Below are 23,204 nucleotides of genomic sequence, written 5' to 3'. Positions count from 1 at the left end.
CTGATGGAGCTATTCAATTGTTTTGCCAACACGGCATTACTTTTTCACTTACTGCGCTCAAATGCACCAGGTTTAGGCTGACCTGTGCAGAGTCCTGGTTAGCACAAAATTTATGTTCACCAGCGCAGCAGGACAGAGGTAGAAGTCCTGCAATTGGGTCCAATTGGCAAAACAATTGAATAGCTTTATAGGGTGCCCAAAAAAACAATTGAATTCCTACCTCACCGCTAGTGTCACCCCTGTTGATTGATTGGTTGTTCATCCATAGCTAACAAAGCAATTAATTAAGTGTGAAACATCACCCCTCCAGAACAAAATTAAAAAAAAACTTGTGTCTTGCTATGAAGAGTTGCCATCTAGCACCTACCTGCTCGTATCCTGATTTTGGGTGCACTGCACGCAGGCATTTCTTAGGCATCGGAAGCATTCCGCCAGCATCTCAAACCAACGCCCTAAACAAGGGTCATTGGCTCCAATTTGTGCCCGAACCTCCTGTGATCCTCTAGATAATATCGTTAAGATCAGCTTAAATATCCGCTCATCGGCCATCTCTCTGCAACAGAACACAACAGTACTAGTTAGCTGGATTATTAAAAAAGTCAGTCACTGGGATTGTAGCGTATATTGTCAGAAGTCCCAAGGCAATAAGGTAGAACACCCAACCTCACAGACCGGGGTAAGATAAGGTCTTATACACCATCAGCTGCTGAACTACAAGCTGGCTGAGCATCATGGGAAAGGACAGGGCACCAATGCTTCTGTGCCTTGGCAGCTCTACAAACCCAGCACATAGCCACAAAGAACAAATGTATACATTTACTCCGGACGTATCTGGAAGGACGCCACAATACGGATTATGTGAAGGGATATGGTGAGCTTGCAATCATTGTTAGCCGCCTGTACAGAAAAGGAGGACACATTTTAGGGATATACGCAACCGGAGATAATTGTATGACTACATCTGGCAGTCGTGTACTCACAACACAAATTCAAGATAGAATTACCCTTATCCCAGGTGCAGGCAAATGATTAAATGAACCACCCACATGTCTATTATTAGTCAGATGTAACTAATGAAGTACAACCAACACTCCATGCCTTATGGATTTTCTTAGTCAGACCTATTTCAGCGTTCTTATGATCATTATTATTATTATTGTTTATTGTAGCGCCACTAATTAAACAGCGCTGCTCTGATAATACTGTAATGAACAGGTGATATAAACATATTGGTCTTGGATGGCCTACGGCTATGTAGCGCTTCCTGCAACAAATGTATTTGTGGCCTAAAACTATTTTCTACTCTGATCCTTCATTCTATCTGAAAGAATGCCCACTGCAGTTGTTCGGGGATCACCTAAAAAAAAAAAACTGACACTTTTTTTTTTTTAAATGTAGCACAGCTGAAGTGACCAACATGCTGCCACCCAGCTGTGGTAGAACTACACATCCCAGCATGCCTTGCCACAGTTTTAGCATTCCCTAATACAGGGGCAGCCAGACTTTTGGACTCTGATCAACTCCAGTAACTGAAAAGCTTCAGTGATCTACCCAAGCAGGCACATCTGTGTCGTCAGTCCCGTCCCCCCCCAAAAAAACAGGAGTGTTTGCCATCCCCTCACTTCAAGTGGTGTAGTGACTGTCCTGACAAAATCACACACTGGACTCCACAGGAAAAAATAAAAATGCACATTAGCTCCCACAGTAAATAAATGAATTGGCTCCCACAGAAAAAAAAAAAAAAAACTAAAACAAATACACTGTGCCCCACAATGGGGGAAATTCAATAAGATGGGAGTTCCATTTCTAAATCGGACATTGCTATGGGCAACCAATCTGATACTATCGATGATCTTCTAGAAGGTGCTAAATAAATAAATAAGTAAATTTTTGATTGGTTGCCCATAGCAACATCCTATGTGAAATATAACTCCCACCTTAGTAAACTTTCCCTATTGTGTCTGCAGATGCCTCCACACTTACAGTACCAGCCTTTATAAAAGTCCAGGGTAGCGGCGTCAGCTGCATTGCAACCCATATGGGCAAGACACCATCAAGGCTTCCCGCTGGCCCCCTCCCCCTTTAAATCCAGCCTCATTGGCGCAATGGAGGCAGTTTCCTGTCACTGCCTCAGCCAATGAGAATCAGCCTGATCTGCTATGCTGTCACGGTGGCAGCTGTCAGAGACAGTTAGCTATGATCAGTTTTTATAATGGTCTTTTGTGATATGTAGAAAGCGAACAGATGACGACTATCGATTATACTATAAGTAATATCAGGGGAAGCCCCAGTTTAGATTGACTGTATCACGTCCCATGCAGATGTTTCAGAGCAGTAGGTGGTTCTAGCCCTGATACTTATCCCGCTATGCCATGGTATACATCAATGCTGAAAATATGCCACCCTAGTCTGACAGTGTAACGCAACCGCACAGCAGCAGCGCAGCAAGATGGAGAAAGCATATGGCACAGCTTAAATCATATTTATAGACCGAACATTATAAAAATATATACAAGTACTTAGAAAAAGGAAAATTAAGTTGTTTTTTTTTCACCTGAGCATCGAGCCCAAAACCCCCGCATTTCGGAGGCAGCTCTGCTGAAACACTCTAACGATGAAGGCATTCGTGGTGAGCCACTGCCCGGCAAGCAACACTCAATTATTTCAAACAAGTTAAACAGAAAGGAAACATTGCCCAATAAAAAGTATATAGAAATAAGCAGTAAGCTACTATGCAGCAAAGAGTAATTGCTCTTCTGTGCCAGATATAATGCCATCGCTGAGTTTATTATAGGACACACTATACTAGCTTGCTGATGAAATATCGTAGACTGGACCGCTCTGAAATATTTCCAAATAAATGACGCAACGTGGACTAAATCCAGCAAGATTAACCAGTCGTTCACATGAAGGAATTCTGAGCGAAGGGAAGAGATGGGTGAGCGGGAAACAAGACTTTTATATATACAGGTAAACCACATTTTGCAGGGTTCGCCTACACAAATCCACGGTAACTACGGTCCCCTTTTAACAATGACCAACAAGTGCTTAAAATATTATGGAGTCAATTTCAGTCAGGCGGACTGCAAATAGTGAGTATTATGGTATATACGGGTATGTTCATTGTCGGGTGCATTGCCCGTTTGCCGTCAGCTCGCCAGGCGGATTCTCTTACGCCAGGCCAATCATCCACCTATTCAGAATGATTCATTTGCGGAACGCCTCCTGGAGAGAAAAATACTAATGAGGCGGAAAAGGAGCGTGTACTACTTCATCTTCTCACCTCAACTGTGTTTGTAGCGTGCTTCTCCACCATTTTCATTACCTGCAACACCGACAGGTGCTCCTATGTTTTGCTGAACTTTGGTTTTTGTGCACGGTTAGTGAACAAGCTTTTGGGAGTGACTGTAAAATGAGGGAACAGAATCCTATGTAAAAATATGTATCAACTGGGTAAAACACTGCAACATGGGTAGAGTGGGGGGGGGGGGGGATGAAAAAAAAAGAAACTAAATATTTTCATGTGGCCAATAAAAACATAAAAATAAATATTTACAAACAAATTGGCAATAAATGACATAGATCCATGAAAAAAAAAAAATTAAGGTACTTGTTTCCTAGCACGGCCACACCGATCATGATCGTGGGCATCGTTAGTAAAAATCGGGGGCATCGCGGCCATCGCATGCACTAAAAAATTGGGTGCGATGGTACTGACGTGATGCCCGCGATTTCCCATAGGGAACAATGTTAAATGCCTCAATTTACCCACGATGCCCCCGATTTCCCATAGGAAACAATGTTAAATGGCTCAATTTACCCAAATCATCATAGGGATGTCCCCCCAAAAGTAGTTTACGCCACCCCACGATCAACGTGAACCCGAAGCGTGGCGAGCGCAGCACGCGTCCTCCGACCTTTTCATACCCCCACTATCCACGTCGGCGTGGAGTTGAGAATAGAATAGTGTGCCGAGCGCAGCGAGCCACCGAGCCCGAAGCGTGGCGAGCCCCGCGGATACCTGTGAAGCCCGCGAAGGGACGCGTTTACCTGTGAAGGTATCCGCGTCCGCTCGCCACGCTTCGGGCTCGGTGACTCGCTGCGCTCGCCACACTATTCTATACTCCACGCCGACGTGGATAGTGGGGGTATGAAAAGGTCGGAGGACGCGTACCGCCGCCCCTCGCCACGCTTCGGGTTCACGTTGATCGTGGGGTGGCGTAAAACTACTTTTGGGGGGACATTTCACTGTTCAGGGGTGTTTTGGGGGTTCCCTATGATGATTTGGTGAAATTGAGGCATTTAACATTGTTTCCTATGGGAAATCGGGGGTATCGTGGGTAAATTGAGGCATTTAACATTGTTTCCTATGGGAAATCGGGGGCATCGCGTCTGGACCATTTAAGCCTTTTTTAGCCGCCTACGACGCGATTTTGACTTTTTTCAATGCATTTCAATGGGAAAATCGGGGGCATCGCGTCGGTCACGTCGCAGACCACTAAAAATTACACCCGATGCCCGCGATTGTGGCCGTGCTAGGAAACAAGTACCAAAATTAATGTTAGACTAGTCCAGACAAAAAAAATAAAAAATGTAAAGTTCAGGTTGTGTAGAGTCTGACTGAAAATGGGGCACGCGGCAGTGGGGACCAGCTCCATCGCTTCTGGGGGGGGGGGGGGGGGCGTGAACGTCCCCTGGTGATGGAATTGCCAACCCCTGGCTAAATGACCTCCGCTCCATCTGTAGCACTCTTTCTCCAATAGGACTCAAGGCGCTTACCAGATAAATGTAATACAGTAGAAGAACAATGAAGTACAGAAAAGCTTTCCCGAAATGATACTTAAGGGAATTATGGAAGTGCTTGAGTAAAAAGGAAAAAGTCTTGATTCTGTTTTTGAGGAATTCTAGAGTGGGGGCCTCTTGAACTGTGCGGGGAAGTGAACTCCATAGAGGCAGAGCCGCATGCAGAGATGAGGAGTAAATGGGGAGTAGAATGTGTTGCTATGGGCAGCATCCCCACTTCTAAAAAAAAAAAAAACCTCACTTTAGTACCTTGACTGGACTCACAACTCTCTGAAATGGAACTTTGGTTGCCCAAATACAAGAAGACCATTCCACACTCCAGGTATGGGAGGCCCTACCAGTCTCGAAGCGGACCTCTACCACCAACACCAATGGTGGTTTTCCAGAGATATTCAAGGGTCATTTATAAGGCAACAGGGGGAATCCTAAGACAGAGAACCCAACTGACTTGTATTTGCATGGGATCACATTGGAAGATGGCATCCTGGAAGTTAAACCTTCTACAATATAAGAAAATGATAGCTGAATATATTGAAAACACTCTTTTTCAGTAGAACGTCATTAATGTGGAATATCAGGTCATCTTTACGGATTGGTCATAAAAGATAACCATATAGTTAATACTTTAGTACATTACACATCCTAGACCAAAAATGGAACAATAACAATTTGTTTATGAACAATACTGTTTTCCTCTATATTAGTTACAGAAGACATTATACCGCCCATAACACATTCTTTCCCATGGCTTTGAGCTTCTATAATACCCCTTTCACACCGCCCACTCGGCAATTACCAGGCATTTTTCAGTGCCGGGTCATTTTGCCGGGTGCAGTCTGACCCCAATTCACACCACCAGCAAACTACCGGGCTAAAGCTTTGCTAAAAATCCCGGGTTTTTCTTCAGTGTGAAAGGGTCTTAAATCCCGGGTCACCAAGCCTGGTCAAGAGCAGGGTCGGCAACCCAGAATTTAAGAAACGAGTTGACCTTTTCACACCAAAGGAAAAACCCGGGTTTTTCAGCAACTTCCCCGGTTGAAAAGCTTTAACCTGGTAATTTGCTTCTTGGTGTGAAATGGGTATAAAGGAACTTTGCCATTTATTAACCCTAGAATTGACACATATATCACGTGGTTTTACACACAAATACTCTATAGCAGAGTTTTTAAAAGTATTACAGTACAGGTTTTGAGGATATCCATGTTTGAGCACAGGTGACAACTAGAATCTCAGTCAGGTTTCATGTAGTCAAGCACGGAGAGCCTTAAAACTTGTAATGGCGGAGTTTGGTAAGCTCTGCTCAACGGATCGCATGTAGCGTTAATAATAATAATGTTATTTATATAGCACTTTCCTCCTAATAGGACTCACTGTGCTTGCATTAGCTTGTATCTCCTCGCTCGCTGCCATATTTAAAAAAATTCTGTCACCAGACAAGTGACCGATTTGGGTTTTGCGTATTATACACGTTTGTGACAAAGAGAAGAGTAGAACTGACAGGTGGCGCTCAGGTGGTAACTATGTATAGAGGGTGATAGACCTCAGGTGAAAATAAAACGTATATACAATAAAAGAGGGTTATACAAAACCAAATGGGACTTCTCAATATCGCACAGAGTTTGAGAAGCGTGGATGATTTCAATTGTTCCACAAATGAATTCTCCCCTATTGAATATAAATGGGAAAAACAATAGGGAGAGACATGGTGCAAATCATTATGGTAAAAAAGGATTTAATACATTAGATACACTCACAAGGTGTTGCAGATAAAATGGCGTGTAACAAAGAATCCAAGGCAATGCAGCAAACAGTTATTGTAAACAATGTCCGGTTTCCCTGTGTATACCCACTACACACACAGGTAGATATCCTATATGTGAGAACGCATTGAGTAATCAAGTGGAACGCAGCCAGCAGTATGTTGGAACGCATAGCCACATTGATAGGTGTTTAGCGCGCTCACTTCCGGCAGTTGGACCGCATGAAGTGACGCATTTCCGGTGTATGGAACGCACCACCATCTTTGTTTCACACGGAACCCGGATATTGGACGCCGAATAGCGGCAGCTGTAATGTATTGTTTTAATGGCAAGGGGTATATATATGCCCACTTGGGGACTTTACAAACACGCTTCTGAAGAAGGAACATAGACTTCCGAAACACGTTAAGCGTGTCCCGTTCATGCTTGGACATTGGATCTCTGGGTAGCAGCATCTACACCGCAGGAAGACCCTGGACTGAGCCCCCCTTGATTCCGGACCAAGGGACCCTGGACAGGACTCCTCTCCCGATTAACATCACTGTGTTTGCTGCATTGCCTTGGATTCTTTGTTACACGCCATTTTATCTGCAACACCTTGTGAGTGTATCTAATGTATTAAATCCTTTTTTACCATAATGATTTGCACCATGTCTCTCCCTATTGTTTTTCCCATTTATATTCAATAGGGGAGAATTCATTTGTGGAACAATTGAAATCATCCACGCTTCTCAAACTCTGTGTGATATTGAGAAGTCCCATTTGGTTTTGTATAACACTCTTTTATTGTATATACGTTTTATTTTCACCTGAGGTCTATCACCCTCTATACATAGTTACCACCTGAGCGCCACCTGTCAGTTATACTCTTCTCTTTGTCACAATTGTCTATTTGAGTAGTTAGAGGTGTATCTACTCTGTGGTTCTGTATGGTAGCTGCACTGAGGTTTAACTGCGCATTCACACAGCTTAAACTACTGCATTTCTACTTATACACGTTGTTGCCACCTTCAGAATACATAGCTCAACAGACCTTTGGCTACAAAAGGACATTTTTTTTATAACACAGAAGCTCAGTAGATTACATCCATCCCTCTCCTTTTATAGACCACAGAGCTGACCATTGTCAGAGCAATGCCAGATAGTTACCGCTGAACATTATACATACGGCTGACTTAAGCTTTTTCCCTCCAAGAGCCATGAAGATTGCCGAATTTTAATAGAACTATTTTCATTTTTGTGTTTAGTCGGAATGATAGCGAGCTATAAAAAGAGACTCATTCCTCCAAAACATCATTAAGTCGCGCTATTTGCAGAACGCCGCAGTATGACATAATCCCGTATAATCCCGGTATTACCATGTACAGAACATCATTACTCACGTCAGCCGTTGTACACAGCATGGAAGACGCAGAGCAACTTGTCTATAGGTAGCCATTCTAAATCACACTATATGTCAAAATGTTGACATACACAGTGTCGATACTAGTAAAGTTGACAGGAAGTTGACATATTATTTTAAAGTTAGGGTTATGGGGCCTACACGCATATCAATTTATGGGCATTCTCTAACCTATCATACTAGATCACTTAGAAAATGCCCCTATATCACTCCGTGTGTAGGGGGGCAAAGAAAAGATCTTCTGCACAACAGGACAATTATATTATGTATAAATTATCAATTTGGGAGTGCAGTTATGGTTTGATTTAGTTTACGCGCAGTTATATTTTATAATATAAAATCCTATTGTAAACTTTTGACATTCACAACAGTTAGACCATGTAGACATTATGCTGTTGAAATTCTGACTGTCGACATAATACATCACACCTTTCAAATGATCAGACTATGCACTATAAATAATTAATAATATTGTTATTACATTTGTGACCAGAACTTATTTTGTTTTTAATTGCTTGATAACATAAAAATATGTCCTTGCCAAGGGCAAAAAATTTAAAAAAAGTAATTAACTTTTTGAGCACCAACTGTGAGAGATCCTCAAAATTTCCACTAAAAATGCCAGCGCCGCTCACAGCGACTGCTCTTTTTTTGGGGTGCAATATTTGCCTAACCTTCAATTAATTGACTTAGCTGTCGTTGTATTTATTTTGAGTATCTCTCACCGCAACGTTGCCGCTCGAAGGGTTCAAATATCTACGTCACCTCCCACTGGTGAGATTGGGGGCGGGGTGGGGCGGGGAGCGGATAGGGATGGAGCAGCAAGTGTTGCTGGGGGGGGGGGGGGTTGTGAAAGGAGAGAGGGGCGGAGACTTGGGTGACCTGTATATGCCAATTAGGCCACTTTACAGCTGACAAGAGCATCACACACAGGCTATTACAGACAACTATAGTCCATGATATAAAACCGTTGAAGACTAGTGCATAGCCTCTGTAGGCTGCAAATCAGAAGTAATGATAGCCTTGAGAAAACCAGATTTCATATGTATAAAACATGAACAATGAAAACTTTATACTTAAAAAGTTTGCCGTAGCCCGTCTCCCAACTGAAGCCTGAGAGTGGAGGATACGGCTAAGCTATGTACGTGCACACACCCTAAGGGATCTGGGGTTAAGAGACTAATTTCAGTGAGCAGAACTGTTCCTTATCCCTCTCCAGCTCTGGTTTACCACATGGGAGAGGCTGAATACTGACACAGCTGTAGCGAACGCGGAGCTACGACACGGCCGGCCAAACAAATATAAATATGCTGGCAAGCTCAGCGGGGCAGATGGCAGGAAATGTGGAGCGATCATAAGATACTTATTAAGGGAACAACGGATAAGGTCAGGACAAGCTAGGCAGCCACAGGTTGGAAAGTGCAACGACGGAACAGCAGAGAGTCTGCACACGTAACCTTAGCGAGGACACTGAAACAGGAGAGAATGATTTGCTGGTGTTACCAAATTACTTGGTTATTGCTGTACCGAATGCAGGCTAACGGGGGAACAAAGAAACGCAAGGGGCGTCAATAGTACCCAGATTATCTTTAAAAGCATCTCTAATGTTTGCTGGGAAAGACAAATGTAAAACCGCAACAGTCACATTTTAGGGCAGGCATGTCCAAACGATGGGCCTCCAGCTGTTGTTAAACTGCAAGTCCCATCATGCCTTGCCACAGTTTTGCTATCAGGGAATGCTAAAACTATTGCAAGGCATGCTGGGATATGTGGTTTCACAACAGCTGGAGGGCCATAGTTTTTACATGCCTGCTTTAGGGAATATTGTGATAACTACTGTATAATAATGTATTCCTATAGATTGTAAGCTTGCAGCAGGGCCCTCTTACCTTCATGTCTGTCTGTGGTTACTCAGTTTGTTCTATCACTGTCTACAACTGTAAACGGCTACGGAAGCTGCTGCGCTATATAAAGAGACTGTAAATAATAAATAAATAAAATACATTTATATAGCGCTCTTTCGTTCCATTAATAAGGAACACAAGGCAGGTCCCATATTAGTTGATGGTGGAAGTTAAAGTAGCAATGATTTATGTACTGCACGGGTGCTGGGATGTACATTGACTTCTACGGTAGCCCCAGGCACCCAATCAGATGCACCAAAAATGAGTGATTCAGAAAACCATGGCTGTTATGGATCACAGCAGCTGGAGTAGTGAAGCACGGGGCAGCTTTCCTGGAGGAACTTTCCTTTTTTTTTGGTATGATTTTGGCTGGTCAAGATAGGTTCTACAACATACTCCTGGACAGTATCCCCACTGATGAACACAGATGACAGATTACTTAATAATTAGCTATCTGCTGCACAGCACACTAGTGCAAAAAGTTTGCACAAGCTTTGCTTAAATGAGAAAGAAGTGTGTGTGTGTGGGGGGGGGGGGGGGGGGGGTACTATGGATGGGATCCTTGATTTAAAGGCAAGGTAATACATAATGTTGCACCTTTGCGGTAAGAAAAGATCAGCCACAAGCAAATGACCCCTTATGAATCAAGAACCCGGCAAACATTGATGTGCTCAGCTCAATAATGCGATAATTTAATGTAGAATGATAAAATCAGTGGTGTCAAACTCATGGCCCTCCAGCTGTTGTGGAACTAAACATCCCACCATGCCCCGTCATAGATTTTATAGAATGGATTGCTAAAACTGTGGCAGGGCATGCTGGGATGTGTAGTTCCACAACAGCTGGAGGTCCACGAGTTTGCCACCACTGTTGTAAATAAAATAAAGTAGCCTCCTGTAACCAACACAATGAGGAAGCATGTGTTCACCATTTTTTAGTTTAACTCTTGTCATGTGACCAGCTCAGCCAATGGCCAGCCTTTCCTCTTACAGTCAAGCTACTTAAACCTGCTCAGTGCCATACCTTTGTCTTACCTGCCTGCCTAGATCTATCCCTGGGATTCTGTGCATTGTCTAGCATTGCCATGGGCGTCAGTGTACTTCCTGGTGCCTTGTACATTCCAGAACTACGAAGTATATTCTTAATGGCAGCTGATCTCTTGGTGTCTCACAGTTCTTCCGGTACATTCTCCTTTACAGCCGACTTACAGGTGCCTTATGCCTCACAGTACGTTCCCCATTATAGCTTGCTTCCTGATGCCATGTGCCTCACAGTATTGGAGATGTATTAACATATATTTAACATTTTGTAATTATCGGGTCCCCTTCCTCCTGCAATACCATGGAGAAGTGGGCACCCTTTTCCCCCTAATGCATCATTATCTAGTTCAGGCCTGTCCAAACTGTGGCCCTCCAGCGGTTGTGAAACTACACATCCCAGCATGCCTTGTCATAGTTTTAGCATTCCCTAATAGCAAAATGTGGCAAGGCATGATGGGACTTGTGGTTTCACAACAGCTGGAGGGCCACAGTTTGGTCATGCCTGATCTAGTTACTCGTAATCTGTCAACACATCTGTCCTCTGGGCCGAAGGCTGTGTGGACTCTTTTTCCCATAGAAAATGAAGAGAGAAAAAAACGCGTCTTGACTTTAATGTAAGGTTTTGGGACAAGATACTTGAGCGCAGATAAATACCAAGGATAAAAGTAAAGAAGGCCCATACACACTGGGTGACTTTGAGCTGAAAGTCGCTCAAAACAGCAGGTTTGAGCGGCTTTCAGCTCAAAGCCGCCCAGTATGTATGCCCCAGCGATGAGTGGCGAGTGCTGCTGTGCGCTCCCGCATAACATCGCCGGGAAAGCGGCTCATCTGCTGGTAATACCAGCAGATGAGCGGCTTTGAATAGCTCTGTGCTATGCAAAGCCGTCCTCCCCCCTCTGTCGGCACCGGGCAGGGGGAAAGCCGCTCAGTGTGTATGCACTGAGCGGCTTTCCCCCTCAGCGGTGATTGTCATCATCGCTGTCCGTACATGCTGAGCATAGTCACCCAGTGTGTATGGACCTTAAGTATCGATATACTGCGTAACAAATGAAACAATTTCATAGGAAAGGTGCCAGCCCATTCACCTACCAAGCTGCTAATGAGTGGGTAAAATTGTCAGATTTGTTTATTGGCGGCAGAAGCCGTATGAAATTTTCTATTGAGCTTTAACACCATCAGCAGAATTGATAAACCGATGCTCATTAAATCTGCACCAAGGTCTATTTCAGGCAGCATAATCAGACACACTAAGGGCTGTTTCACACAGTACGGTTCCTGCCGCACGGTGAAATCCCGTACGGCCAGGGAGCCGTGCCGCACTCAGCAGTTGTGAATGGACACTATTGTGTCCATTCACACGGGACGGCCACGGCCCGGCCGCACGGCTGCAGCCGGATCCCCCCACTGGAAGGGACGGCTGCCGGGCTGTGGCCATCCCTGCCATTATAAAATTCTGAGTGCGGCGCGGCTCCCTGACCGTACGGGATTTCACCGTGCGGCAGGAACCGTACTGTGTGAAACAGCCCTTAAGGAAGGAGTTCTACATATGGCATTGGAAGCATCGCCCCTAACTGAATTGGCAACATTGGGGATGATTCAGACCTGATCACACAGCTGCTCATTTTTGGAGCGCTGCAATCAAATTGCATTGCACGGCTTGTGAAAATATTGCAGGCCTGCGAACAGCTGGAAATCCATTCACAAACTGCTCACCATCAAATGATTTTTCCAATGCGCAGTCGGCGGCTGCGCTAGAAACAGGCCGATCAGGGCCGGAGCGGAGGCCACATAACTTCCCCTGAAATGCCTGGCCATGCCTACATTTTCCCTGACACTCCCAGAAAAAGGACAGTTATCACCCCCAAACGCCGGCTTCCTGTCAATCACCTGGCGTACAGCCTAAAAAAAAGTAGCAGATTTATTGCAGGACGGTATCGGGCCTGCATACTGTTTCATATGCATACACAGACTATTGACAATCGCCGGCCTGTGAATTTACAGCTGTGCAATCGGGTCTGAAACAGGCACATGGTCTGAGACACCTGGAAACACAAATGTTGCTTGTTTAATGTATAATGAAGCCTATCTTGACAAGAATTCTCATGACAGTCGCCAATAGTCATCAAAAAAGGTGTTATTCCCTGGGCAGCGGGCCAAGCGGCGGCTTGAGGGGAGTAGGTGAAGGGTCTCTGCAGAGGTCTGGTCATCTGCATGAAATCTGCTGAAAATGGCCCTCTAAAAGTGGCAAATCCCTTGGAGGAGACTGATGTTAGAGGTCCTCCTGGACGAGCGAAGTGGAGTGGAGCGAGCCACCGTGCCTGAAGCGTGGCAAGCGAAGCGAGCCCGCGAGGGTCCGTTTGGGACCCTTCTCCCGACCTTGCTCCTCCTCTCTCCACCCCCTCTCCTCCCCTGTGACATCAGAAGGTCCTTTAGCCCACTACAATTTAGACCTACACGGCGGCTGTCACAGTGAAAACTGAGCTCAAGTATGGAATTTCAAAGCACCTCTGCTCACCGTGTAATTTGCCGTGCTGCCTGTCGCCATTAAGCTCAGTTATCACTAGGACATCCTTCCCTCATTTTACCGCCTCTGCCATTCCATAGCATGAAGAGAGCCCTGGCAGCCATACTTGAATGCCTTACAAAGCCATATACCCCAAACCTCTCTTGCCTATGGGGCAGTCCAAACAATAAACCTGTTTCTCACCAGCTGTTGCATTACTAAAGGTCCCAGTAGCGAGGCATGCTGCGCTGAGCGTTGTAGTTCCACAGCAGCAGAGTATGGAGTAAGTAGGAGGACTCACCTGTACAGCTGCTGCCTGAACAGCTCGGTGAGCCGCTGCACCCCATCTGTCCCGGCTTCCCCCCGCTCCAGATCTTCCCTCACCCATCTTTCTATCTCTGTGCACACTTCTGTCAGGCGATCCATGGGCGCCGCCATCTTGCCAGAAAGCCCGCCCGTCCGCTGTCATAGTAACCGGGCCGAGGTAGAGGAAGTCCGCGGCTTATTGGAGAACGGGATCAAGAGACAAGGGATGGGATTGGGTGGATAGGGGGCGGGCTCTGATAGGATGTGCAGTGTGTCTGTCCCACTGTCTGTCATACTGTAAGGAGCAAATACACGTGGCTGTGTGTTGTGTATACTACTCTGCTAGCAGAGGATCCCGTCCCGTGTAGCTGGCCTGAGCGGACATGATAACATGATGTAGTGATCTGCAAACTGCACAGCCTTCTATCCATGTACACACATAGTTACAATGATGTGCTGTGAATTTGTGTGTGTGCATACCTCCCAACATGACCCTCTCCAGGAGGGACACAATGCTCTGTTCCTGGACTTCCCCCTGAATATATAATTGCCATCACCTGTGTTGAACCTGGTTAATTGATAAGAAAGGCGTTTCATCACAGGTGATGGCAATCATACTTTCAAGGGAAGTCCAGAAACAGAGCATTCTGTCCCTCCTGGAGAGGGTAATGTTGGGAGAGGTGTGTGTGTGTTCCTGTAGTAGCCATTGCAATCTTCCGATCCAATGCGCACGTTACCCTGGATCTGAATCAGAACTTTAACACACGCAATTTGAAGCTTTTTACACAATTTATTGGCCCAATGCATCAAAATTGGTTGAAAAGGGCCCAAATCGCCCCAGTGTATGTCTACCTTAAAAGACTAAAAGATTGTGCTATTTGGAACTGCCCCATACCTGCAAATCACAGGCATTTTCCAGTCTTGGGATGGGGCCTAATGACAACAGTCACCCAAAGTGCTGTGAGTGAGCCAGAGATGCGTCACTGTTAGGGATTGGCTGCTATTAATGAGGCAGTGATGCGATTATGTCAGTGAGACGGTGATGTGACGCTGTCAGCAAGTCAGGGATGCACTGCTGTCAGTGAGGCGAGCATACCTCCCAACTGTCCTGGTTACATTTTTGCAGCTGTGGCGGCATTACCAGCGGCTTTGTGAGTCTCCGAGAATAGACGCTGTGCGCATGTGCAGAGCAGCGGTGATCTCTGGCTCCCGCCCACGAGACATTGCCAGCCGCGAGAGAAACAGCGGAACAGTCTCCAAATAGCGGCACTTGGAAGGTATGCTATTATCAGGGGCGGATTGGGACTTGAGCGGGGGGGGGGGGGATGTGTGGGCGTATGTACTGCGCGGGGGGGCTGGAAGCGGTATGTAATGCGCGTGGGGGGTGGCAGTATGTAATGCGGGGGGGGGGGTGTGCCGGTATGTAATGTGCGCGGAGGGGTGGCTCACCTGCTGTTTCTTTCTGAAGGCCCAGGGAGGTGCTGTGCTGCTTGAAGGCCCTGGGAGGTGCTGTGCGCAGCAGCCTCCCGCGGCCATTTTGGATTTGGGCAAAGTGCTGCGGCCACAGCCCAGGGGGGAGCACGACCGGCCCCTTTTTAAAGAGTTTTGGGCCGGCCCACTGGGAAATGGCCCGGTTTCCCGGTGGGCCAATCCGCCCCTGGCTATCATGCAATAGATACCACCTATCCTTGTGTTTAAATGCCTATATCCCTTTAGATTGTAAGCTTGCGAGCAGGGCCCTCCTACCATTTTCACTGTCTGTAACTGTACAGGGTTTTTATCCCTATTTCCAATTGTAAAGAGCAACGGAATTTGCTTTGCTGTATAAGAAACTGTTAATACATAATAATAATAATAATAATAAGATGGCATGTTGCTATGGCAACCAATTACCGGTATATTGTATCTACTGTATCTTCTAAAAGTTCGTAAATAAATAAGAAGATTCTGATTGGGCAAACTCCCACCTTAGTAAAACCCAGAAGAGTGCCTATACTGCACCACCGGAACATCAGAGATTTAGTCTTCGTATGTATTTTAATTAAGCAGCAATATAAAATACCACATGAAAACACTGGAAAGGGCATCAAGATGGAAGTCTGATCTATTCTGTGCAATAATGAAATATCTGTAATCTTTCTGTCGCTGAAAGGCTTTCAGTGTTTTTCCAGTGCTGACTTGATAATTGCTCCTAACCCAAATCTGGGGGATTTTCCCTGTGACTCCATTGCATTTATCTCTCACCCCATCTCACCTTTAGAATAAAACAAAAAAAGCCCTGTGATAATGTTAGATATTTCAGCAAAGTGCAATTAATCTCTGGAGACGCTCGCTGTGGTGCAGCCTATTGAAGGTGGTGTGGGATTGACTGACAGCCCTTAAGGCTGTTTCTGTAGCTCCTGTCAGATCTCTACTCATTGTCGCCCTTGTGGTTTAAGCCATTTCTGCAGAGCAGGTGTTGAGTTTCTCTAATACTCATTTTGGGAAGAAGGGGGGGGGGGGGGGGGGGGGGTGGTCTGCCTTACTATTGTTTACTATAAACACATCACGGCCCGTTCTGCGATAGACTTCAGACACCATAGTCACTGCAATGGCTGGCCTATGAGTGTTAAGGTGCATACACACTGGGCGATTTTGCGCTCAAGGTAGCTCAGTTTTCCCGTTTTGAGCTAGTTTTACCTCAAAATCTTGTATGTGTATGGCTGCTGCCATCCGTCGGCCTGTTTTACCAACTTTCACTTTCCACGGTCTCCACGTTTTATACTCCCCATAAAAATGCTGTCCGTTTCCCTGAGAACGTAGGCGGGCCGATACCTGATTGGGGCTGGCTGCTGACATCACATGACATCAGCAACGCCCTGATTCGTCCATCTTCCTTGGAAATAAAAGCAGGGTTGCCGACCCTCCCGGAATTACCGGGAGGATCCCGAAAATCGGGTCCTCCTCCTGGCCCCCCGGAAAGGTGGGCAGCCCTCCCGGATTCCGGGGGACCCCCACGCCACCCCCGATTGCGGGGTCTTCCCCCATACGTTTGGATTGAATTGCATCAATTCCCGGGTCTCAGAGGAGGGGGCGGAGCCAAAATCGCGTCATTTTAGCCCCGCCCCCTCCACGCAGATCCGTGAATTGGGGGGTTTTATCATCATGGGGCGGGGCTTAATGATGTAAAGCTCAAGACCCGCCCCCCGACCTGCAGCTGGAAGTCTCCTCTCCGGGCTTCTCCCGGAGAGGAGACAGAAAAAGTCGGCAACCCTGAATAAAAGCCAGTTTAGATTGACTTTTATTTGCGAACAGGGAAAAAGTCATTCAATGTCATTTTCCTAGAGAGACACTACTCAAAATAAAAACATAAAAATAGAAATTAACAGCTGCCTTCCTAGGGACATCCCTAGCACGCATGCAGCGGCAGCCATTTTATTAGTGATATTTGCAGCTGTGCATGCCAACGTAGAGTTGAGTATAGTTAAATGGGTGCAGGTTGTGTAGTGTGTGGGCCCCGCTGGACAAGGGGCCCGTGTGCACTGCACATTTGCACCCATTATAGATACATCAGTGGGTGGCAGCCATCTTTTGTACTGCACTGGTACACAGCAGCCTGCCTCACAGCTGTTTCAGACCACAAAAATGGCTGATATACCACAAAATGGCTGATATACCTCACATAGTGGCTCAGTGACATCGCTTAGTGATTTAATAGACTGTATTCTCATAAATATTGATCCAACCACAGAATGGCTGCCTGCCTGCGCAGTGTCAATACTGTTCAGTGGCCAGACAAACAGATGAATTCTTGAGGCTGACTGGTATATGCATTCTTACCCACAAGTACTTCATTACTCCCCGGAGGGTCTAATGACTAGATACACGTCTTACTTCCTCCACTTTAAATTATAAGATGACAGGCCGTTAGAGTTTCTGGGAATACCTGTCTGCACCATAAGTGCCAAACTTTTACAAAGTACATTACAGAGCATGTACAGTCACTATGATATTCCAAAAATGTTTGAGAAAAAACACTTCTAAAACACTTAGCTGACTTTTTCTAAAGATACTTGACTATCAAATAGAACAAAAGAAATACCAATGAGTTACTAGCATCTGTAGTGACATCTAGTGGAGAATCTGGCGATAGCAATTTTAAGGTAGACCTAGAAAAGCAGTCCAAATCATCATACTGTATGTTATTTCTAAAAGGGGGATTTTTTGGGGGGTGAGGCTCCCTTTTTCTCCCTTCATACTTAACCAAAATCGATAAATAAGGTGCCATTTGAAAGATTCCGTTCTCCCCTCCTGACAAATTATTCATTTACAATTGCACATTGTACTGTTTGTTTACAAATCGACCTTAATTACGGTGTTTGGGTGCCACATACTTCCTCATCGGAATTTTGCGTGTCCCCATGCATCGCATAACATGAGGAAACAATACAACCATTATAACGTGTGAAATCAGTGAAAACATTTTTAGATTTCACAATCTTCAGCTCCCCACCCATTGATGCTCTGCCTCTTCCCCCCACAGCTTCCACATAGTTAAGGCCCTATGGGGGGATGCACTAACATCTGCCACCCCACATCACCCTACTCCACCAGCGACTGCATTCTGAATAATCGCATATGAACTAACATATGTGATTTTTAACGCAAAGTACAGCACTTGCGATAAGAGCTGTCCTTCGCGATGAGGCTCCAGTGCTGGACGTTCGGGTCTGAGAACCTGGAGTCCCTCTGCACATGCACAGAGAGAGATGGACCGGCAGCGGGGCACGCTAGGAGGATGGATCCCTCACGCAGCGCTGCGGAGAGAAGACACAGGCATACCTCCCAACTTCTGTCCGTATGAAATAGGGCCACTCGCGCGGCGAAGCCGCGCGAGCGTCCGAAAAGGGGGTGGGGCGTATGCAAATGAGGGCGCGGCTTATGCTAATTAGCCGCGATCTCATTTTCATACGAGAATAGACGCTGTGCGCATGCGCACAGCGTCTATTCTACTAGATTGGGGGTCTCCCAACTGCCACCCCCCGCAGCGGGACAATGCCTGCCGTGGGTGGGACAGCGGGACAGGACCCGAAAATCGGGACTGTCCCTCTAAAATCGTGACAGTTGGGAGGTATGCACAGGCTTCTATAGTGGTGCCCCAGTTTGCGGGTTTTAGTGCATTTGAAAATGCCGTAAAAACCCTGAAAACTCTTTTTTTCATGCGATTGCGGGGATCAATGGCATGAAAAGCTCCTAAATACCCCATTCTCACTGCCGCAAAAACCCGGGTTACAAGCAGTAATTTCCCGTGTTCTGTCTCAGTGTGAAAGGGTGTTAGAGAAATTCCCGGGTGTAATGCCCCGGGAATTACACACAGGTTTTTTGCAGGGTTATTCCTGGGTAATACACAGGTGTATGGCAGTGTGAACAGGCTAGACCTGGGTTTTTCTCATAAGATACAAAAAAGCAAGTTCATTGCATTGCTCAAAGCTGCTTTTTAAACAGCCAATCAAAGATACTTTTTTAAACAGCCAATCAAAGCTGCTCTTAGATTCCACACACTTGTTGGTAGGCAGTGTGAACAGGGCAGACACAGGAATTTCCCAGGTCTAAGGTGCAGTATGAATGGGGTCTGTAGAGCTGAACTGATCTGTGCCCCTGCAAAAACCCGGGTTTTTGCAGGGGCGGCAATGAGAACGCAGCATCAATGACAGTAGGTCTGATGCGATGCGTGATCCTCTGTGCGTCGCACCTGCCGCAGCAGTGATCTGTTGGATCGAATCCGACGCGTGCAGGCTTTGCTGGGATTGCATGCGATATATCATATGCGAAAGGACTCTGTATGATATATCGCATGCAATCCTGCCACCTAAGAAGCTCAAGGGGGATTGCGGGCCTACGTCTCCACTCGAAGAATGGGGCCTTTACAATAAAATACAGAAGAAAATATAATTTTAACCCTGTGAGTGCCAAAAGAATTTGTCAAAATAGGTGTGAAACTTGCCGAGCAAACATTTTCATTCATCATAATGACCTTTAGTGTTACCTTATATAGGAAATATAATGTTTTTTTTTTCTTTACATAACATTTTTAAAATTTGAATTAATATAACAAATGTGAACGACGCCGGGATTTTTAGCCGATATTTTTCACATCTCCCACAGAGATGCTGCCACTCAATGGGTTAAGCACCTGACTGGCCAAACAGCAGCATGCGTTGGGATGAGGAGAGTTGCAGCAGCTGCTGTTTCCAGGTAATGGTGGCCCCACCTCCATTGGACCTGGGCTCAGGTAATTAGCAGCCCTCCCTTCTCGGCTCCACTGTCTGGCTTGTTATATTTCTGTGAATAGAAGTTTTTTTCCTGCATCTTCCACCGTTACTTCACGGGATACCATCGGCTGGGTGATTTTAGTTTTATCACTCAGTCAGATGGGACTTCGGATAGCAAATATTTGTCTGGAATTGCAAGCATCCAGACTAGAACATTGATTACAATCTACATCAGTCTGATATAGAAATGAGCTTAAACAACCATGATATATGTACTTTTGTGTGTTTCAGAGACACTGGCTTCCTCCCGGAGGGAACAGCCAAGTTCCTCTGAAGGGGGAGTGGAAGAGACAGTTGGGGGGGTTATGAGATTGCATTAACGTAGCCCCGCCTCTGGTTTTTAATCACCATATTACAGGCATTGTAAAGCGAGGGGCGGGACTACGAGGATACAATTTAGCATGAATTGCATCATTGTCCCACCTCTTCCTCCGTCTGAGCGGATGAAGATGGGGGGGGGGGGGGGGGGAAGCTGTATTGAGGATTCGGTATGAAATCCCGACGGTCAAAATCCCGAATGGGTCAAAATAACGACAAGGACAAAATCCCGACAAGGTCAAAATCCCGCTATTTAAAATCCCAAAAAGGACAAAATCCCGACATTTAAAATCCCAACAAGGTAAAAATACCGACATATAGAATGTACAGGTGAAACCGTCAACATGACTTTCGGTCGACAGGTCGCGAGGTCGACATAGTTTTTTTTACCCGAATGTCGACACAGTCGACATGGACACAGTTGGAAGTGAACCGCAACCCCTCAGCAGAACACATGTACAACAGAGTATTTTCACGGTAGACCTGTGGAAATGATGTGATCTGTACTTATATCACTGCTATGATTTATGTGGACACTGATGTGTGACCTGGGGCTATTAAATCTGTTGCTTAGAGTTCTATGGATCCAATTTTATTATTATTGTTATTAAAGATGGGGACAAAAGTCTTCACCTTATGTACCAATCTTTTCAGAATTCGTCCCCGGTGGTTTATGACATTCTCCAATGCAGTTGGGATCTAACTTGTAGACAGCCATTTTCGTTACTGCTGTCCCTTAACATTTTTGAATATAGAAAGTTAAATTTTGTTTAAAATTAACAGTCTGTGGCAATACGGACTCTTAATAATCTTCAGATAAGCGTTAAGGAGATTATTGATCACAATCGGCAATTTTTAATGCGGATGTGATCAATATTTTTCTTGTGTGTAATCAATTAATATATTTATTGGTTTGTACCCAGCCTACTGTTGAAAAATCAGACTTATTACCACGGGAACCAGTTGATAAATAGGTTATGCCAGTAGTTCTCAAACTTGGTCCTCAGGACCTTACATAGGCCATGTTTTCCAGATCACCCAGCAAGTGGGCTGCGTGTGAGACAAGTGTCACATTTTAAAATCCACTGGTGACCTGGAAAACATGAACTGTGTGGGATCCCGAGGACCATGTATGAGAAGCTGGGATTACTGTTATTACCACATTTCCATGTTTCCATTATGTATTTTTTTATATTTCGGAAAACTTCTACAGTAAGGCTTACAGGACTATGAAGAAAATTGCCTCTTAGGATGGTATTTTTACACCCCTTTCAGTAAATGATATTTTGTAATAAGAATGACAATGCCTGCAGGAAAAAAGTCTAAATTGTCAGTTTGCTTTCAGCCTTCTGATGAAACCAGCCGGTACACGCTCTGTGCGAGCCAGTGAGCATGGGAAGGAATGTGTGCGAGAACTGACAGCGGAGACCAAGGGAAAGGAAAAAATTGTCTGGATCCCCAAGAACTTCCAAAAACTGATCATCGATGGTTTAATTAATGAGGCTTCAATACACCGATGCTCCCTTTCACATTTTAATAAAAAGAAAATGTAAAAAAATGTGGTGTTTCCATTGATTGCCTAAAATAAGAAATACAGTGTTGCTAATTAGCCAGGCTGCCCCTCGCCCATCCTCTGGAGTATAGCTGTGGCTGCTGGTGCCATCATTCTGGTGGTATCTCTGGAATATGCTGGATATCTCTGGAAACTGTTTGCTCTCTAGTAACCGGTACCAAATATCACTGGGAAGATGGCGCTGGCCAGGGAAGCACTTCCTGATTAAGTGAAGTATCAAGTGGGTGCCCTCCATGCACCATTCCACCACCACCTCCACCACCCCCCCCTTCTCATGTTTTTATTTTTATTTTTTTAGATTCTTTAAAATTAATGGGCATAGTCACACTCAATTTTAGGCCACAGCCCTACTTTACCGTAATCTCTCTCTCTCTCTCTCTCTTGCTCTCTCTCTCCCTCTCTCTGCAAATCAGGAACTCAACAGAATATCAATTTAGGAAATTATTTTTACTTGGTTAGCCTGTGAGCTAATACATTACACCAGGGGTGGGGAAACTCCGTAAACGGCCCCTGTAGCCAGTTTGTCCGGCCCACCCTCCCGCCTGCCCAGGAGACAAGGAAGGGGGAGTTCTCGCCTGAGGTGGTAACACGGGCGGGAGCGAGTTCTCGCAAAAGGCGCCCAGCACTCTTCACGCTGTTGTTCAGCGGCAGCCAAAGCACGGTGCTAATGTAACCACTCGGGGGGAAGCAGGGTACTTTTTAAGATGCTAATTTTTATATGGCCCCCAAAGGATTTTATCATTTTCCAAATGGTCCTTGGTAGAAAACAGGTTCCCCACCCCTGCTTTACCCCCTGTGTTATTATGACACAACAGGAGTTTTGTGAACAGGAAATACCTACCTTAAGTCATACAGTTTTGCTCTTGTTACGGCTCCACATTGCATCTCAAATCATACTTGCCTACCCTCCCGGAATGGCCGGGAGGGTTCCGCAAATCGGGTCCCCCTCCCGGTCCCCCGGGAAGGGGGGCAAGTCTCCCGCATTTCCCTACAGCCCCGGCTCCCCCTCTCCCCGCGGTCTAAAAACTATGACTTTTGCGGGTAGGGGGCGGGGCTAAATGACGCAATTCACGTCATTTTTAGCCCCTCCCCCCACCCACGGACCTGCAAATTGAGGCTTCAGCCCGTCATGGGGGCGGGGCTTGATGACATCACCCGTGCCCCGCCCCCAAAACGAAGCCTCTACCCGCCCCCTTTCACTCCTCTCCGGGCTTCTCCCGGAAAGGAGTATGCCAAAGTCGGCAAGTATGTCTCAAATAGAGAAGATAGAGGAACCAAAACATT

The 23,204-nt window shown here is 45.7% G+C and overlaps 1 protein-coding gene and 1 long non-coding RNA gene across 6 annotated transcripts in view; one reads left to right on the top strand and one right to left on the bottom strand.

Moving 5' to 3' along the window:
* The window catches only part of ATXN10 (ataxin 10), a 111,487-nt gene extending 97,581 nt beyond the window's left edge, over positions 1-13,906 (bottom strand). Inside the window, exons 1-4 of one of the 5 annotated variants that reach the window (XM_083181296.1) lie at positions 13,714-13,846; positions 9,855-9,942; positions 3,284-3,405; positions 368-553 (exon numbers count right to left, since the gene is read on the bottom strand). In XM_083181296.1, the coding sequence (XP_083037422.1) occupies positions 368-549 (182 nt within the window). In that variant the 5' untranslated portion in view covers positions 550-553; positions 3,284-3,405; positions 9,855-9,942; positions 13,714-13,846. Of the gene's footprint in view, positions 1-367; positions 575-3,283; positions 3,406-9,854; positions 9,943-13,713 lie in introns of all 5 variants that reach the window. The other 4 variants (XM_083181298.1, XM_083181295.1, XM_083181293.1 and 1 more) reach the window with 4 other exon arrangements.
* LOC146073815 (uncharacterized) lies at positions 13,750-21,860 on the top strand. Its single transcript, XR_014473315.1, has 3 exons — positions 13,750-14,149; positions 14,845-14,995; positions 21,693-21,860. It is a non-coding gene; the product is annotated as an uncharacterized LOC146073815 (long non-coding RNA).
* Positions 21,861-23,204: the final 1,344 nt, after the last annotated feature.

This window comes from Crinia signifera, chromosome 4, assembly GCF_055691185.1.
Source record: "Crinia signifera chromosome 4, ASM5569118v1, whole genome shotgun sequence".
Lineage (NCBI taxonomy): Eukaryota > Metazoa > Chordata > Amphibia > Anura > Myobatrachidae > Crinia > Crinia signifera.
Note: the sequence above shows the minus strand (reverse complement) of the source record. Positions and strands in the feature narration are given on the sequence as shown.